The sequence below is a fragment of the Maniola jurtina genome, chromosome 2 (genome assembly GCF_905333055.1).
Source record: "Maniola jurtina chromosome 2, ilManJurt1.1, whole genome shotgun sequence".
Classification (NCBI taxonomy): domain Eukaryota; kingdom Metazoa; phylum Arthropoda; class Insecta; order Lepidoptera; family Nymphalidae; genus Maniola; species Maniola jurtina.
The window spans coordinates 11514793-11534977 of NC_060030.1; the positions used below are offsets into that span (position 1 = coordinate 11514793).

Below are 20185 nucleotides of genomic sequence, written 5' to 3' on the forward strand. Positions count from 1 at the left end.
TTTTCTTATAGAGGTTTTGGTGTTGGAAGTTTTTAAATTTTGAGTTATCAATAAATAAAAGTGACGTTTTGTTGGAAGCAATATTTACTTATATCCAACTTGAAAGGAGTATTATTCGTCCAAGCTTGAAAGTTAACAAATGGAAAATTTTGTCAAAAACTTTACCCGATTGCTTTACTTTCTCAGTGCATCCACCGATGCATGTTATTACTTATTACTACACTGCGTTATGCTTTATTTTAAATTTCACCTTCTATTGTGAGAGGTGAAACCGGCAAAGATCCGAGGAAAGGACCAGTCGTCAGTGTTTACTCGGCTTTGGCGCCGTCCGCCTCTCTATGCCATACAAACCTCTAGTTAATACGCCTTGCACGCATTTATTGAATTAAACCATTTAATATTAAATAGTGTCACATCATGTCCCTTAAAGTGACACTTGGTTTGTTTGTGGTCTATCTCACCCTTGCTAACGGTGCCAGCATTTTAGGTGAGTCTATCCTAGGCCTTTTGTGTTTGGAAAGCGGTTTGATCATAGATATGTAGGTTTGATCAACTTCCTGTCAATGTTTTGAATAATTAATTCATTGCATTATTAATTTAATAAAACAGGTTTACTCTTACTGATACAATTTATATGCTATTTTAACGGATGCAAAATAAATTTCAGAAGAATGGGAAAGGTGATGATATCATAATTTTAATTAATAATTATTTGGAAAATACGTTTCTTCATATAAGTAATAAGAACATTGTACTTATTATATTTTTATTAAGTAGTATATTTTTGGCATTATAAGCCTATAAGGGTGTTTTAAAATATCAATTTATTTTGTATTACTTCTTTGTGCAATAGCGCTCATCAATTGATTTTGCTGATTAAGTAACGTTGCCTTAAATCGGTAAATGGATGGATCGTAATGTGGCATCGTAGCTCCTAAATTAATAAACCGATTTTAATTTAGTTTTTTTGTTTGAAAGGCGGCTTGATCGAGAGTGTTCTTAGCTATAATTCAAGAAAATCGGTTCAGCTGTTTGAAAGTTATCAGTTCTTTTCTAGTTGCTGTAATCTTCACTTGTCTGGGGTGTTATAAATTTTTAATTTACACTTGTATGTCTTGCCTTTTAAGGATATTTACGTCGTGTAGCAACTACATATTTGTAAACAAACTTTTTCTTCTATTAATATCCGTAAATAGAAAGTCTAATCTTTTAACGTTACGATGCTGAACGGTACTGTTATTTAACTTCTAACATCGCACGAAACAAAATATGTTATATAATCTTACAGTTCTTATAACAATGAGTTCACCAACTTTATAAGTGGGACTGACGGACACTGCCCAAGTGAAAGTGAAATGTGAAAGCATCTCAATACCACGAAGGCATAAAATTACTATGCACATAGGTGACGTAGGTAGGCACTTACTATGAAATTGGTAGGTATTACTTATGGGCAAAATTTTGTAATTTTAACTGAACTTCTCAAAAGTAGGAAAAAAATTGACGTGTTTTATCGATGTGTCCATAATAATTCGTCAAAACTGCACTGATTCTCATAGCTTTAGGTTTAAGTTTACGTAAATAATTTATTATCACCATTACGTTAATTTATTTATCAAATTCAACAATTGACAATCAAAAAATGTACACTTATCAGTGTCATCTATACTAATAAATAAAATTGGAGTGTCTGTCTGTAATTTCGAAATAACTACCTCTTATTAAGCTCATATGGTTATTTGAACGATACCATAACTGAATCACACGTTTTTAAAATTTTTGTCTGTCTGTCTGTCTGTCTGTCTGTCTGTCTGTTTGAAAAGGCTAATCTTTGGAACGGCTGAACCGATTTTGACGGGACTTTCACAGGCAAGTAGAGGATTGACCAGGGCGTAACATAGGCTACTTTTTTAACCGACTTTCAAAAAGGGAGTTGTGTTTTTCTACCTATGTACACCGAAATCTCCGAGATTTCTGAACCGATTTGCGTCATTTCTTTTTTAATCGATAGAGGAACTTTGCGACATTGTTTCATAAAAAATTTGGAGTCCAACTCCTCAATCCTGATGCTGCAGGGGATCTGACCAATCCACGCGGGCGAAGCTGCGGGCATCAGCTAGTTTGTACATAAAATGGACTTTGACTTAAAACTTTTTTAATTTGAAAAGATAGTTATCATCAGACCCGGATCTTGAATTATTTTGAGGCGGAGCAAAAACTGAAAAATGCTGCTCCCGCCCGATAGTACCTACTCTTACCTTTATAACACAAAATTTACTACGTTCAGCTGAGCTGATCGACAAAGAGATCTAATCAGAGCCAGTCCGAGTCAGTTTTGCCTTCGGTCATTTGCCATTAAAGGTATTATAATAAATTATACTTGTACGTTACGAAAAGTTTCACAACCTGGTAATAGCTTCTCAAAGTTATGTTAGCAAAAAAATATTTGAATTGATAGAGTCGGTAGAGTAAATAAAGAGATTAGTTAAGTTTATAAGCATAAAAACAATTTAATATTATTATCTACATTATTATTAATAATAGTTCGATAGGGATCTTCTGCATTTACGTTACAAGTAACAGACCCTTCTTATTTTAAGTGGCACGTTGTGGCAGTGGCACGCATGGGCTTCAGTTTTATTTTACCTACTGCTTTATTTTCACTTATGACGGACATACCTATTGCTATTAGGTATGGGTATGAATGTGTACTTATGTACTTAATGTGTATTTTTTTAAGGATTTTGAAGCATTTCTTTAGAAGAACTTTAATTCTAATTTATAGACTTCCTGGATTGGGATGGTGATAAGAAGTTGATCGATGTACCGGAGCTTCGCAATGATCAGCCGAACAGGAACTGTTTGTGCAAAGGTCCCGCCTGCGTTTGCTGTGTGGACTTCAATATCACCTTTGTTGATCTTGGTGGACCAGGTAAGAGGACCTTCGACTTTGAAAAAGAAATACCATCCAGGTTAATACAAGCCAAGTCAATAATCAAAAGAATTGTGATGAAAAACAATAAGTATATAATCTATAAATATCTATGTATCTAAATAATATCGTAATGTTTGTTAGACTATGCGAGAGTCGTCTTTTTATTCCATTACAAGTTGCATCAGGTGAGACTGCAATCACACCTGGCGATAACTGATGATGCAGTTGAGAATGAAGGGCATTAATTTTAATGAGTTATGGCAGTCATCAAGGTACCTACATTATTTTAAGAAGTATGTAATATTCTTGTTTTCAGGAGGTAGGTTGATAATATTTTACACACACTTCTATAAAAATTCTACTATTTTTACTGTTTACATTAAATACGTAATATTAGATACTACTACTTGCTACTCAAAGTTCTATCTACTAATTTAGAGATTCACACTATGCCAACTATATCTGTGTATAGTTATCTTCTAGTCTAGGCACTAGGCAACCGCGCTGCAACCTACCGCATCATTGCCTATCACGCAATAAAAAAAAATTTCCCGTCTACATATAAATTTTTAAACGAGTTGTCCTCGTTTCATTTTCAGGTTGCGTTCATATGAAATATGTGTCGCCGGAAGAAGGATTTTCGGTGAATGTATCTTACGGCAAAAATCTTCTGCATACTTCTAAAATTCAAGGTAAGGTAACTTTACTGTAAGTAAAGAAAAAGCAAAATATATAATTTACTGTATACCATAAAAAGATACGTTAAATTATAATGGATAAAATGAGTAGAACAGGCCTTACCTCTAAAATAGCGATCTCTTCCAGGCAACCTTACGGCAGAGGATTCTTAATCTTTTAAAGAATCTCTGAAAGACGTATTATTCAATAAGTACTATTCGCAATTTTTGTATGTCTTTAGCAATTTTGTGCTATGTAAGAGGGCTCTCTCCGTCACTCGTTTCATACAATCGTAGTTCCAATTTCATTTGAATATTAAGCAACCAAAGTCCATGAAATTTTGCATACATATTCTAGAAACTAATATCTATGTCTGTGGTTTTCCAGATTTCTGTTAAAATATTCGGTTTCAAAGTTACGCGGTCTTAAAAATTTTCATACAAATGTTTGAGCCCCTGTAATTTTAAAACTACATATTTTTAGAAAAATCTAAAACACCACAGACACAGATATTAGTTTTTAGAATATGTCTGCAAAATTTCATGGACTTTGGTTGCTTAATATTCAAATGAAATTGGAACTACGATTGTATGAAACGAGTGACGGAGAGAGCCCTGTTAAATATACCTATTACCTAACAAATTGGGTACCTATTGTCCTAGTAGGAAAGAAAAGTACACTTACCTATCGGTTAATTATTTATTTATTCATTATCACATAAGTAATCTATTTCGTAATACCAGATAAAAGTTTTGATAATAACACACCGTACTAAAGGAGTATTTTTTTTTATTCATGCTGATATTAATATCTTTTGTATACAGGAGCCAACCCAGCACCGATATGCCTCGAGGTCTTCGGTAAATTCGCACAAGTCTGCGCCAAGTTTAACGACCTTGCTCCCACGGCAGATGGTCTTCGTGGTTGTCTTGAGCTTGAACCCAGATTACTTGGAGAAGCCCAATTGGAGTTCCCGATTGGTTGCTTTAAATCTACTGCCGACGGGATGGAAATGGAGGATCCTCCCGCGGAACCAGAAGAGTAAGTATCAATACAATTTTATTAGAAAATCGTACCTACCAAAATCAATATTAATAATATGCGAAAGTGTCCCGTGTTTCTGTCTATTACCTGGTCCATCTACTAAACTAATCGTGACGAAAGTTATGGGGATAGCTTGCAAGTTGCATCCCAGAGACGAACACAAACTACTTTTTATCCTGGAAAATTTAAGAGTTCCCACAGAATTTTTGAAAACCTTAATCCCCGCGAACGAACTCGTGGGCACACGGGGCGTCATCTAGTTTTACTAGTAGAAAGAAAAACATCGCGTCAATTATAGAGACCATTTTTTAATTATGTATGTATTTTTGCACGTAACATGTCCCGTTACATGACCTACAGCTATGTTTTACAAAATATATCTCAATCATTGATAATAATTTATTGATTGCATTAACAATTATCACAATTCAATAACGTTGGTATTTTATCGCGTAATTATAATTATTGTTACAGGACGACAGAAGAAAACACAGCCGAAGAAAGCACGTTCGATGTAGGATTCCTAACTGACTTAGTCATAACCGCTGAAAAGGGTATCGCATTCCTAAGCAACTTCCTCGAGATCCCCAAGAAAACAAATGAAACTACAACTGTCAAACCTGTCACCAGCACACCCCAGGATAGTTCTCAAAGAAGGGCTCCAAAGAATATCAAACACCCTAACCAGTTGTGATAGTTCCTATTCCTAAATAGTATACCTATAGGTTTAAGTACAAAAAGGCATTTCGTAGTTAAGCTATAGCTTGCCATCGTGTTATGCTCTCTTTTGAAAAAAGTAGGCGCTGAATCTTCTCCTATTTATTTGCTTTAATAATGATCTAGTTGTACACGTATAATGTATTATTAAGTGTTGATTAATAAATTAGTATAGCGAGTTTGTGTGAGATTTTTACTGAAGGTGTCCAAAGTATTCACTCCACTGTGCTGTAGCACAACAATGTCGGGGCAGAGATGAAGCACAGTGGTCTTTTTAATACCAATTGAAACTCATCTTTGTTTAACTACAGCATATGGTTGAAAATGGTATAGTAAAAAAACTCAGGGGACTCAAAGTGCCGCGTTGCCTTTTTCGTATTCTGTTTTCTTTTAACCGTATGCTAAAAGCCGAGTTTCAGCAGAAAAAGATCCTTTCCACGCTTCTTGTGTGCCCGAAAATAACATGAAAATGATTTGAACAATGTAAGTACCAATGATTAGGTATTTATTATCAATAGGAATACAAATCTGGCGAAATAAATACACTTAAGCAAGTCAACGTTTATTTACGAGAATAAAATTATCTATCCCAGTGAAAATGGTGGAGCAGCATTTGTCTCCAGCAGGAATACTCCAGTTTCCCTAAAACAATGAAATATAGAAGAACAAAAATAAAGAACAAGTAGGAAATTTTTAAATTTAGAACATGAATACCTACCCAGTTTTGGGAATCAGTCCACCCATTCTCGAGGTCCTTGGTCCAGAGCACATCATCAAAACAGCAGCATAATAGTTAATGCACTGCCTTCCAGTAAAACCTCCTGATGTGACCGACTCTGCCATATAGAAGAACGCTCTAGCGTGATCACAGGCATTAGAATCACAGCCAGGCATTGATATACCTCCATTGGGGTAAAAGTCCATGTGCCCTAAATCAGCAATGTATCCGTACATGCCGTAGTTCGTGTGAATAACTTCGGTGTACTGGCCGTCAGTGCGACGGAACTTGTTGATATTGGTCGCCCAACCAATAAGAGCAGGATCAAGACCTATAAAATAAAAAACGTAAAATAAATAATAATAGCAGCATCAGTAAAATTTATGAATTTTCTTATCATCAAATTTTTCGCCGTTTCTGCCATTGGTACAGAGATGGCTTGTAGCCCGCAGATGAAAATAGGCTATACCTACTTTATATTTCTCAAATCAAAAAGTACCAACGGGATTTTCAAAAACCTAAATCCATGCGGACATAGTCGCGAGCATCATCATCATCATCATCACATAAACATACTATGATAGAAGCCTACCTACTCATGCAATTGATTTTGTTCGATTTTGTATTCTTTGCTGTTACGAAACAGAAGTCTATACAAAATAGCAGAATTTTTCATTAGAGTATTTATATTCATTATTGCCACACTTACTTGTAATATAAGGCACTCGTCCCTGCAGATTTCTTCCAACCACGCCAGCCTGATGTCCACCAAGCCCATGACCAATTATATGGTACTGAGTAAGACTAGAACCAGATTCTTGGTTCAACCAGTTGACAAACCGAGCTACAGCTCCACCGGACCGTACGGTGTTTTCATTTGCCTCTCTATACCTGATAGCATTAGCTCCTCTACTCCAATCAACCACTATTACATTCAGGTCACCAGCTCTTAGTAAAGCTGGAAAGGAAAAATGAGAGAAAGGAATTTTAACTTGATTGAAATTGTTTCTAACGCAGTAGGGTTTCCAAGAAAAGCTAGTGTAATATTTTAGTGTGATATTAGAAAATATATTTTCAAAATCTCTACTATAAAAAAGGCTTTTGGGCCTTTTCATGCGTAGATTTTTTGGGATATTAATACATTTTTGGTTTGCAATACCAATAGAAGTTTTGATAGGTATGGCAAGAGATAACTAACAACAGTTTACAACTTTGTACTTATTACTTATATACTGACTATGTACTTATTACTTATATGTTAACGTCTCTCACCCGGTACAAGTACAGTACTGAAATTGGAAGTCGCTGAATCCATCCATCCATGGATAAGAATGATCGTTCTTCTATTGCGATTATAGTTAGATCTTGAAAGTAGACCTGCATTATTGATGGTCAAAGGTTGACTAACAGTTGGGTTAGCTCTGGAATCAATATATTATTGTTTCTATATTTTATAGGAGTGTATAATCAAAACCAATGATTCAATGGTTGTTGAAGTCGGTTTTATTTTCTTTTGAAAAATTTTCATTTATAATTTTTAGTGGCCCCACTGTACTATAATATGCTACACCCAGTTAAAACCTACTGTTTACTAAGTTATTACACCGATCGCGAGCAATTTGCCCTTATCCATTAAGGAGTTCTGTTCTCCATCTCCGAAGATAGTCATCAGATCTTCACCAAAATATGGAACCACCTGCACAGTATACCCTTTCAAACAAAAAAAAAATTCCAAATCAGTCCAGGGGTCTTTGAGTAATCGGGGAACATACATTAAAAAAAAAGATTCTGACGAATTGAGACCCTCTTCCTTTTTGAAGTCGGTTAAAAAAACATACCTTGTGAATAAATGGTATACATTAGACGAGTCCGGATTGTATCTGGCTATGTTGAACAGATCTCCGAGAGTCAGCCACAAGTCGGCTAGGTGAATTGCTCCATTTGAATCATGTGCATATTGATAACGAGGTCCATCCTCGTTTTTTAGAATTATATCTGACGGTAAAGCTAAAAAAATACGTAAATACTTACTACAAATACTAATATCTCACAAAATTTGCTACCTACGCCATGCCATTATCCTTTCTAATCATGTTTTTACTAGCTAGGTATATTAAAGATATCAGTTTTACGTACATACATTATGTAGATAGCAATTATTCTGTATTTGACAATAATATAAGATTAAAATTAAAACTTACCCGAAGAAAAGCCCAGGCACAAAATGCAAGAAAATATTTTTAACATTTTCACAACACGTACTTATCGACTTATAAATTATGACTCCTTGATTAAAAGTTATTATTCAATAAAATATACTGATAAAATCACCAACGCTAATCCCACTAATCGGTAAATGTTTTTTTATCGTAATTTTCCTATTCAATTATACCTACCACATTTTATAATACAGGTATGTAAGACTTCCTCGTTGGTCTGACGGGTATCAAAAAATCCCGGCCTTGAAGGCCGGATCAGGACAAAATGGGATTTTGTCAAGAAATTCTCACTAGCAAAATTGAAAATTTGACTGTTACACGGCTCCACACCTCGAACCTCGGAGAGCACCACCTGCACTTGTGACACTAGTCTGATAGAATCATCGGATGATGAGAGTGAGGGAATAGAGCACATGTGTTTGCGCGCACACCTGTGCAGAAACACAGAATATATCTCCTGCCTATTCTATCAAGACTACATTATTACTCAGTTTATAACTACTTAGACCAATTTCTTGATAAAAACTATAGTAGACTTATTATTATAGATAAACATCCACAGCTGGACTGTTACCACGTAGGTCTGTGCAAGGATAAGCACCCACAAAACACGATTTTGTACTAAATTCTTACTAATTTAATTATATAAATGATATAAAAGTCTTTATTGGTTCAATAAAAGAATTAACTTTTTAAAATAGATATCCTCTTCATTTAGTCTCTGGCAAATGGTGGTGTGATGTTAGTAACGAACGAGTAGATTCCGCTTACACTGTAAATATAGAAATAAATTTATCAATATAAAACGTTGACTGCACAGAATAGTTCGATGATTAATTTAGGAAATAGTATCTTTTAAAGGAGCTCAAATCTGCTGGTCGATTACAACAATCATTGAGTACAATCTTAATGATTATATTGTATGGCCTTATTTATGGTACTCTCGCTGCAACAATACATTTCAACCAATAGTAAGAGAATGTTGGTGAATCAAAGGTAATTGCGATCGTCACACTGTAGCTATCAAATTACAACGGTAGGGTACATAGGCTCCAGAGTGATTTTTCTGGAGAAGAAGCTTCAGCTGGGGCGAGTTATCTCTTTAGCTCGGAGCAATATAAATATGTTTTATTGTTGCGAGTCTTCTAGGCTAGCAATCGTAATGTCATAACTATCAACACTTACTTAGATTTTTCTAGATTTCCTCCAAAGACGGCATCGCGTGCACCATCACAAACCAAACTAGTAGCCTCTTCCAAAGAGTTGCACGCAGTACCAATAAATCTCGGTGCATTAGCACTAGGAATTTCCGCGCGAAGTGACTCTGCATAAAACACGAAGGCGTAGGTATGAGAGCAGGAAACAACGCCACCACAGCCGGTTTGCCAGGAACCACCGTTGGGATAGAAGTCAATGTCACCAAGAGGCTCGTCATAGCCGTAATGACCAGCGGTGGTGTGGATGACTTCTACAAGCTGAGCGTCATTTTTGGTCAGCTTGTGTTCGCTGTAAGTCCAGCCGTGCAAAGAGGGATCGAGAGCTGAAATAAACATAAATGTGAATTTATTTATCAATACGTTTAGGTTCAAAGAATTAATGAAGGCAAGAGTTCCAGTAAAATCAGCTCGCCGAACCCCATTTGACCTAACTAGAACCAATTCGCCCCACCAGCATTATCCGACTTAACCCAATACAATTTGACTTTATGTAACCTGAAGTACTATAATATTACAGGCTAATGGAACATTGTGAATTGTGCTTGCAGTTTTGCTCTATTTACCAATAATATGAGGTATAGTTCCAGTAGTCCTCCTGGCGGCGACACCGGCAGCGTGACCGCCGAGACCAACGCCAACGATGCGGATGTTAGCGGTGTTGTAACCGAAGTCGGCCAGGAGATTCACGAACTGTGCGATAACTGCGCCCACTTGGGGCACGTTGGAGAGGCCTTGGACGTAGTTGCTTGCACCAGGCGTCCAGTCAACGGCGAGCACGTTTAAGTCTTCCACGGCCAGATACGCTTGAATCACAACATACAAATCATTTTAGGAGTTGACAAAAACATATTTTAGAATTTATAAACTATCGTGAGTTGTACGGTTACAGCTGGCGTACAGTAAAAAAAGTTCTGTACTGTACTTTCCTATTCCGCTGAACTAATGGTTGACTAACGGACTGATCGCGCGGCGGTGAGGTTGAGGCTCCTCTACCGTGGGGCCTCAATTCTTACCGCCAAATAGATTTAAAAGAGCGAAGGCTTAAAGCCATTGCCTATTTATGGACCTTCAGTTTACAAAGCGGATATTCTACTGAAAATAAAGCAAAAGCATTATATTGTTCAAGAAACGAAGCAAACAGCAAAAACAGATTGCAAAAAAATAATTATTGTTCATGCAGACTTGACAAGTGCTTGCAATTCCGTGCCAAATAAATTAAACAAATTCTGATGACCTCCCTGAGAGCAAACGGCTTTTATCTTTCTGAAGTTTGGTTGTTTGAAGGAGACACAATATGTCCCGTTTAGAAAGAGTTCCATTACGACTCGCGCTGCGCTGCGCAGAAACGGATTATTAGCTCGTCTCCTCTTTAAAAAATTATACAACATTCTGCCATAATATTATTGTGAATTGAACATTTGACTACAGCAACCATCGAGTTTCTCGCTGGTTCTTCCCGGTAGAAATGGCATTCCGAATCGGTTTCAGTAGTAAATTCTTTTGATGATTCAAAAGTACTCATAGAAGTTTATTTTAATATAAAACATTCTGTTCTTTCTTTCTATTCATCGAATTAATAAATACCAGGAACGAGATGAGCATTGAAGTTTCCAGCAACGCTATCTTTATAACTGTGGATTGTTATGACAGTGCGCCGATCGTAGTCGAACGTTGATGCCAAGATTGACGCCTGTGTAGGAAGTAGCGGTTCACTTTGTGTAGGATTTTGCCTGAAAGAATAGGTAGGTATTTTAAATCTTACTTATCATATTCGGTTGTTTGGTTGAGCCGTGTATTTTGATAACAGTATAACTCAGTTTAAGTTTGTCAGACATACGGTTGAAATCAGTAATTGAATCTTTGAGAGTCCTTAAAATGGCCGTGCCCATTAGTCAGTCAGTATAAGAGAATACACCCGTCTCTTCAATACGTATGAATAAATTATTACCTAGATTAGAATTAGGTAGGTAGGTATATCTGCATATTTTATTATGACACATTGAAAGTAAAAGATAACTAAGTATAAGATAACACAGCGGAAATATCAATAATTAAGATGCAATTATTGATATAATTTCGTACACAAATAATGGTATTTATATCAGAATTTATCTGTAGCTTATACAAATGTACCTATGATATAATAAATGCGAATATGAAGGACACCTACAGGTTTTAAAACTTTCACGTGGAATAAAAACTGTAAGTCTTTATGGCTCAAAGGTGTAATAGACAGAGTCGAAGTCGAAGCGAAGCGCTTGATTTCATCATAAAAATGACAAGATGAGAGATTGGTTGCTTCAAGCAGTTTACTTTTCTATAATATTCCAAGTTACATATTGTAAGGTTATTTTTAAAAATTGATTTGAGTTGTCAAAAATAATATAAAATTATTAATGTATCTAATGCAGGTAGTTTGATAAAATCGATATTTGGCTCATTCGATGTCATACAATCTGTTGCTAGGAGGCCAACAAGATTGAACTTGCATAAATACGGGTGTTTCGAAGGTTTTAGTTTAGTCTCCTTCTGAGATTCGGAGCGATATCGCATATTTTCGGTATTTGGATTGTGAACTGAATAATTAGATGTTGTGATAGCAATCACGCTCTAATTAAATTATTTATTTTGGCATTAGTTTGTTTAGATTAAAACTCTCGGATAACCTTGCACATTAAACTTGTGTTTTTTTTGTGTTGGTTTTGGAGAGGACATTCCAATAATTCGATAAAAATATTTAAATAATACCTGCTTTTCTGAGTGACGCCAATAATTCAGAAGCGGGACGTGTCTCACGTTGTCTTAATTTCGCTTTGGTATCTTTTTGTAAACAACCCACATTTGATTAAAATTTTTATTGAGTTTGATTTGGTGATTAAAATTATTAGTTTTTTTTTAATAATTTAGTCTTTTGTGAAGTGGAAAGTAATTTGCAATAAATGGTTCAGATTTTGTATACATCGAATGAGAAGTTAGTCGTTTAGATTTATTGTTGATTTGATATTAAAACTGAGAGTTCGGCAGTTCAAGGGTAGGTTTTAATGATTTAACGGAGGGCAGGATAGCCCATGATTTGGATTTGACTTAGGGCAAGGAAGCCCGCGACTGACATGACAAGATTGATTAGAAACACGAGGACGTGTTAAATTCAGGACGGCCGAACTGTAAGGTTATTTTTAAAAATTGATTTGAGTTGTCAAAAATAATATAAAATTATTAATGTATCTAATGCAGGTAGTTTGATAAAATCGATATTTGGCTCATTCGATGTCATACAATCTGTTGCTAGGAGGCCAACAAGATTGAACTTGCATAAATACGGGTGTTTCGAAGGTTTTAGTTTAGTCTCCTTCTGAGATTCGGAGCGATATCGCATATTTTCGGTATTTGGATTGTGAACTGAATAATTAGATGTTGTGATAGCAATCACGCTCTAATTAAATTATTTATTTTGGCATTAGTTTGTTTAGATTAAAACTCTCGGATAACCTTGCACATTAAACTTGTGTTTTTTTTGTGTTGGTTTTGGAGAGGACATTCCAATAATTCGATAAAAATATTTAAATAATACCTGCTTTTCTGAGTGACGCCAATAATATATATATAAAGACCTTATTATGGATTGCGTATAGCCTGTAGCCTGTAGGTAGCTTAAAAAAGATTAAAGTCATATTAAGGTGGATCCACACATTCGCACGCGCATGGACCATGCACACAAGGCGCGCCATAAGCTTAAGTGTGGACGTGTAAACGAATAGTTTGCGAACTATGCATACATGTTGTACAAGTCACGGCAAGCACACGTGAATATGAGTATTTGGAGTGAATACAAACAATGCCAGACGCGTTCGTGACATGCAACTGTACTTGCACTCAAAAAGAGTGACGCGTCCATAGCCATTCGTTGCACCATGCATGCACGGTTCGTGCAGGTGTGGATGTGCCTTTACGCAGAGGATAAAAAAAAATTGAATTATATAGACTCCACGCTAATATGGCTTGAGCGTAACTTTCACAACATGATATTTTAACAAAAGTGTACCACTAACCTTGTAAATAAATGGAACACTATTTGAGTAGGGCCCAAATTGAAGCCGTGTGCTAAAAGAAAGAATTACATTTCAATTCATTTTTTCAGTATCATCAGCATGATGCTCAAACCCATCACCGGCTTACTCGACACGATTCACCTCTCAGAATATAAAGGATTAATAGGCACAGGTTTAGGCCAGGTTAAGATAACTATACCAAGTGGGGTACTATATAAAAGGGCTAAACACCTGTATATTCTAAAACAGATTTTTATTTATTTTTATGCATAACTAGCCGATGCCCGCGACTTCGCCCGCGTGGATTTAGGTTTTTCGAAATGTCGTGGGAACTCTTTGATTTTCCGGGATAAAAAGTAGCCTATGTGCTAATCCAGGATACTATTCTATCTTCATTCTAAATTTCAGCCAAATCCGTCCAGTAGTTTTTGCGTGAAGTTCACATACAAACTTTCGCCTTTATAATATTAAGTGTGATAGTTTTTGATTTATCGTCCAAAATGTCGGAAATATTACCCGAGTACGGAACCCTCGGTGCGCAAGTCTGACTCGCACTTGGCCGGTTTTATTGCAATAGAAGCCCTTGATGTCTAACATACCTGTCACAAAAACACACATCACAAGTGCTAATTTAAACATTGCACACATTTCGATTCCTTTCAAATAACTCAACCAAAGTTATGCGATGACTTTTATATTTAAATTATATCTATATTCAGCTATTTCCTTCCATGAAACTGTAATCCGATTATTTGATAAATTGTAACAACGCCTGTAAAACTGTCCGATACTAACAGCGGTTGTACGTAAGTACCTATCGGAATCATAAATTATGGTTACTTACAAATAATTAATATTGTGCTGCATGAATGTCATACAACCAAAATAAGTAAATCATTATGATTAAAATCACAACTGAATAATTATTCAATCCATATTATTCCAAACTTATATACTTATATAAATCCGAAAGTCTGTCTGTTTGACTGCTAGCTTTTCTCAGCCTATCCGTTTAACCGATTTTGACGTATGGTACAGGGATAGCTAGCATCCTGGGGATGGACGTAGGCCACTTTTTCTCAGAAAATCAAAGAGTTCCCACGGGATTTTTAAAAACTAAATCCAAGAGGGCGACGCGGACGTCGAAGGCATCATCTATTTGATGTGCACAGACGGATATGGCTACTGCTTATCCGGGAAATTGAAGAGTTCTCTTGGGATTTTTAACAAACTTAGATCCACCCGGACAAAGTCCAGGGCATCTATTTATAATTAATAAAATTAATACTTAATTACAATCTATTAGCGATTAGTTTTAAATACCTATTCTCTTTTATAACAAAACAAACGTTATGACCATCTTTATAATCTTTTTCATGCCTATTAGTTTAGAAGGCGAAATATTATTACTTTACACTACTTAACTTTGTAACGCCTTAACTTATAGTGTGATCCAATTAAGTAGCTCCAATTTCAAGGTCACCGAATCCAACTTGGCTGCGCAGCGCGCGGGAAACTTTGAGATAATATTTTCTCGTCCAAAATTCCTCAATGGTCGAAGACCAAAGTCTTCAAATTGTATATTGCTAATAATGACATGGATCCGAGACATGGTCGCTAACTATGAGCGTCGTAAGAAAGCTCAGAATCATTCAACAAGCGATGGAGAGAGTTAAACTTGGAATTTTTCTACATGATCAAATCAGAAATGAGGAGGTTCGCGGTAGGACCAGATTCACCGACATAGCTCAACGGGTTTTGTGGGTAAAATGGTAATTTGCATGGCACATAGGTCGAAAAACCGATAGACCACTTTACTCGTAGCACCTTCGAACCCCCTAAGGTGCTAAAATAACGACCTCGTACCGGAAAGCGCAGCATATTTTTCCTAGGTACCTACAAAAGTATTTAAAAAGCCGTATCTGCTGGTGGTATTAATAGCTACCCTGGCGATTTGATAAATAAAAAAGAAACATATCGATCATTATTTTATCTTTTTTTAATAACAATCAGAAGAAAAAGTATGAAGATAATGTCAGCGAATGGCGTGATTGAAAAGTTTTAAGTAGGTATAATATTTACGTAATTCTATTATCTTGTGAAAATCTCAGATGTTAATTGTTTTTGAAGACTAAAAAACTGAAAGGGGTAAACAAATTAATTATTACGTCACATTAAGTTAGGGTGATGTTTAATAAATCATAACATTGTAACATTGTAACATGACTATATAAATGAGGTGTTTAGTACCAAATAGATAGTTAGTGCTACCTATAGATTCTATCGTTGTCTTTGCTACTTGGCAAACGTTTAATGATCCTACGAGTTTACAGAAGATTTTAAGAGTCATTTCCGTAATCAGTTGTTTTCAGGATTGTTTCATTGGAGTTTAAACTTATTTTGGTTGTAGAATTTAAACAAAAATTGCTGAGAGAACATTGATCTGTTTGGTTAAGAGGGCTCTCTCCGTCTCTCGTTTCATACAATCGTAGTTCCAATTTTATTTGAATATTAAGCAACCAAAGTACATGAAATTTTGCAGACATATTCTAGAAACTAATATTATAAAGGAGAAAGTTTGTATGTGTGTGTGTGTGTGTGTGTGTGTGTATGTTTGTTACTCCTTCATGCAAAAAGTACTGGACGGATTGGGCTGAAATTTAGAATGGAGATAGATTATACTCTGGATTAGCACATAGGCTACTTTTTATCCCGGAAAATCAAAGTGTTCCCACGGGAATTTTAATAAACCTACACCCACGCGAACGAAGTCGCAGGTATCAGCTAGTATTCAAATGAAATTGGAACTACGATTGTATGAAACGAGTGACGGAGAGAGCCCTGTTAAATAATATATTTTTATGAAGTTTGCCTAAACACCTACTTAGTTGACATTTTAAATTAAATAAAATGGTACATTTCAGCATGGTCACTGAATTAGAACACACCTTTGCTTTGCCAAATCTTTGTCAATTAATCAAAATGTTTTGGTGATAACGAGCATGCATGGAGATAATCAACTAAATAAATACACGAGGTACTTTGTCGTGAAGCACAAACTAAACATGAAGCTCCTGGTGGTACTCTTCGCTACGGTGGCATGTTAGTATTGATTTGTATTTTCATTTACATTTTTATTCAGAACTTTACATTTATATTACATAACTAACTATTGTGTAAATTACATAATTAATATATTGCTCTAATAGCACCTTACGTCACAGAATAGAATCCCATATATTTTTATTCAAATAAACTTTTACAAGTGCTTTTGAATCGTCAAAATAATTTACCACTGGTTCAGAATGCCATTCCTGCCGAAAAGAATCAGCAAGAAACTTTCATTCTCACCACCTGGATGCTTGGCTTTCTTCCGCTCTGGGTTTTCAAGGTCTTAAACGCAATCACCAATTTGTACTTGCAAATTGCGAAACCAACTTCTAGCTAAGCTTCTGTGTTCCCACAAAAATACAGTATGCGGCTACTTAAGGGGCCCTTAAATTTCTTAAAAGCCGGAAGAGCATTGGTGTTTCCTGCAGATGTTATAATAATCACGAGAGTCAAGCGATTACCTGATTCAACCACTCAACTTCGCGTACTAACACTACAGGGCCTGGGTTCCATATCCTAGAATCGCGAGGGCTAAGATCTGCTATGATAGACTGCCAATGAACTCCTCTTTAATAATGCAGCAGGAGTACTAGCCACAAAAACCGTGACGGTGAACACTCTATAAAACGATAGGTTAATAAAAATACTATTTACTTGTTTTCAGTATGTGCTGGTACTGCGCTTCCAGTAGTACCAGGGGATAACAGTCACTATGTTGAGGGTGTAAGCCGCTACATCTGGATGGATAATGGAGAAGGTACTCCTGAACTCGTTGATCTAGAAGAACCAGTGGACGAGCTGGCGCTTGCTGAAGCTAGAAACGGTGCTAACAACCAGTACTGGCTCTTTACCAGGTACGCTACCATATTCATTGTTTATTTAGAAAAAAATCTTCACTTCGGAGCAAATATCATAAAGTTATATATGAACACTAGTTAAAGTTAATAAGTTAGTCTAAGTATTACATGGACAGCCGTAAGAAGCTTGCAAACGATATGGTTTGCAAGTACCTTATTACTATTTTATCTTTTACATTTTAAAAAATCATCAGGACGCGCTCCCAGATGTGTAACTTTTAATATGAGTACGAATAAGTACGACCACGTTTTTACTAACCAGATTTTTTGTCTAACATGACCTTAGAACATGACATAGGTATATACGAGTGCAATACATAATAATATGTATAAGTAAGCACAGAAGAATATTTATCGGAACCTTAATAAGACACTGATTTTTTTCTTTTTCCAGATGGAACCGCGTATCACCCCAAATTATACTGAACGGTAATGTGAATTCCTTGCGTAACTCCAACTACAATGGAGCTAGAGCACTCAAAGTGATAGTCCACGGATGGAGAAATAACGGAAATTCTCCAGTGAACACTTTGATCAGAAACGCATTCTTGGATCAAGGGGATCACAATGTAATTGTCGTCGACTGGCGCGCTCTTGCCGACCAATCTTACAATAATGCAGTTCGTGGGGTCGTTGATGTTGGACGTCATGTTGCAAACTTCGTACAATGGCTCATCAATACTGGTGGTGGCAACTGGAACCGTGTTCACCTGGTTGGCCACAGTTTGGGCGCTCACATTGTCGGTAATGCTGGCCGTTTAGCTCCTGGTACTCCAGTCCGTGTCACAGGTAATATAATAAAGAGTGAATTACGCCCAAAATATAAAATCAAAGTACGATTTTGTAAGTTCTGCTAATTATTATCCAATAATATTTTAGGTCTGGATCCCGCTGGTCCTCAATGGGGAAACAATAGGGATGCTCTAAACCGCAACTCCGGAACTTACGTCGAGGCCATTCACACAGACGGCCGCGCAACCGGTATCATGGATCCCAGTGGCCACGCTGACTTCTACCCTAACGGTGGTAGGGCGCCTCAGCCTGGATGTGGAATCAGTAACTCTTGTGCGCACGGTCGCGCCTTTGAGTTCTATGCTTCAACTATAACAAGAAACCACTTGATTGGTAGACAATGTAGAAACTTACATGAAGCTGAACTGAGCAGCTGTACCGGGGTACAGCTTCGCATGGGTAACGCCGATTTAGGCAAACGAGGGTACGTTTCAATTTTCTCAAAAATAAGTATTTTTTATAGGTTCAATTATTATATTTCCCGTCAAATTCTTCTTGTAGGAAAACTGTTGTGTCAACTAAAACATGCGTAGCGAAAAAATAGAGAATTTGTCACAAATTGGTCAAAAATAGAAAATTTTGGGCGATGAAAATTCTTCAAATATACCTAACTGTAAAATAAAAAATTGCGGTTGCATTTGCAGTCTTAAGACTTTTTAAATTTTTAGTAGCAATTTTACATTGCTCACATTGCTCTATTACATACACAGGCAATTTCAAATAAAAAGTCAATAAACGTATGTCTGGGCCCTGCCTGGGGTTATATTCCAGAAACAGAAATGGAGAATGTTTCAAAGATTGTATTCTCTATCATAGAGTAACTGTACCAGTAGCTAGAGATGAACCACTGACTATAGAAGAACATTCAAAATATTATTCTTATTCGTATTCTTCCTATTATTGAAGTAAAAACTACTAAACCACCGCTTCCTCTACATTAAAATTTTTCTTTTTCTTTACAAAGTATTCGTTTTCAGCAATGGACTGTTTGGCCTGAGAACTGGAAACGCCTGGCCTTTCTAAAGGACAAATAACTACTTCATTGTCTACGCTACAAGGACTAGGACGAAATGATTATGTTAATTAAGAGATCCTGATCTATAATAGTAACTGTTACTCATATTTTAGATTTAACGACAAAGACATGCCAAAACCAATGCCACAATATAGTACGCGACAGGTTGAGATTGTTTGCGCGGGGTAATGCGGGTGTGCTAAGCGTCTCCCTACGTCATACTCCGATTGCCATCTCAACCTGTCGCGCGTCACATAGGTAACACCTCCGTATCTGGAATATTCCAGCAATTTATATGTAGATGACGCCTTAAATTCCAATGATAGCGGTGAAATAAACTTGCTGGGTCTGGGGATTGGAATAATGTGAACTGGTATTAATTTATTTATGTAAACAAATAAAGCTCGATAAAAATTGAAACCAAATTGTATTTATTCATTAACGCAACCTTTAACACTCTTTGTGACGCTTATGGAACATACTCGTAGACCTTCCCAAGAGTCCGACAGAACTCTCCACGGCAGCCGATCTCAATGGACTTACCCAACTACTCGGGAGATATTTAGTGCCTAAGTGGATGTACCCTCTTTATTACCTCTCACAGCTCGTTAAGACGGCAGTGTAATACAACCGGAGGGAGATCAGTTGCAGCTACTGAGAATTTCTTGTAGGGAAACCCCAATAAAAAAATGTTTAGTCTGACAACCTGAAACTCGAATTTGGGAACCGCTGCCGCTGCATGAACTGCTGCTGAATAATTATAGCCATTAAACCAACCAGGTTACGTGCTAACCATCGATGGTACTTACTAACGAATCGAGGGTGCGCACCTG

General features: G+C 36.5%; 4 protein-coding genes across 4 annotated transcripts; 2 read left to right on the forward strand and 2 right to left on the reverse strand.

Annotated features, from left to right (window-relative positions):
- The first annotated feature begins 331 nt into the window (after window positions 1–331).
- LOC123871367 lies at window positions 332–5555 on the forward strand. The gene is made up of 5 exons (XM_045915143.1): window positions 332–487; window positions 2786–2932; window positions 3535–3627; window positions 4438–4654; window positions 5132–5555. The coding sequence occupies exons 1-5, from the start codon at window positions 418–420 to the stop codon at window positions 5349–5351; spliced, it is 747 nt and encodes a 248-aa protein (XP_045771099.1). The 5' UTR covers window positions 332–417; the 3' UTR covers window positions 5352–5555.
- A 403-nt stretch (window positions 5556–5958) lies between these two features.
- LOC123872740 (pancreatic triacylglycerol lipase-like) lies at window positions 5959–8726 on the reverse strand. The gene is made up of 6 exons (XM_045917257.1): window positions 8630–8726; window positions 7931–8099; window positions 7365–7513; window positions 6802–7050; window positions 6093–6423; window positions 5959–6016 (listed from the first exon to the last, which is right to left on the reverse strand). Exons 1-6 carry the CDS (start codon window positions 8724–8726, stop codon window positions 5959–5961), a joined length of 1053 nt encoding a protein of 350 aa, XP_045773213.1.
- A 252-nt stretch (window positions 8727–8978) lies between these two features.
- Window positions 8979–14225, reverse strand: LOC123872749 (pancreatic triacylglycerol lipase-like). Its single transcript, XM_045917269.1, has 6 exons — window positions 14177–14225; window positions 13578–13629; window positions 11113–11258; window positions 10092–10331; window positions 9497–9851; window positions 8979–9083 (listed from the first exon to the last, which is right to left on the reverse strand). Exons 1-6 carry the CDS (start codon window positions 14223–14225, stop codon window positions 9026–9028), a joined length of 900 nt encoding a protein of 299 aa, XP_045773225.1. The 3' UTR covers window positions 8979–9025.
- On the forward strand, window positions 12537–19699 carry LOC123869886 (pancreatic lipase-related protein 2-like). The gene is made up of 6 exons (XM_045912967.1): window positions 12537–12559; window positions 16502–16679; window positions 17353–17542; window positions 17940–18334; window positions 18425–18761; window positions 19315–19699. Exons 2-6 carry the CDS (start codon window positions 16580–16582, stop codon window positions 19358–19360), a joined length of 1068 nt encoding a protein of 355 aa, XP_045768923.1. The 5' UTR covers window positions 12537–12559; window positions 16502–16579; the 3' UTR covers window positions 19361–19699.
- The last annotated feature ends 486 nt before the right edge of the window (window positions 19700–20185 follow it).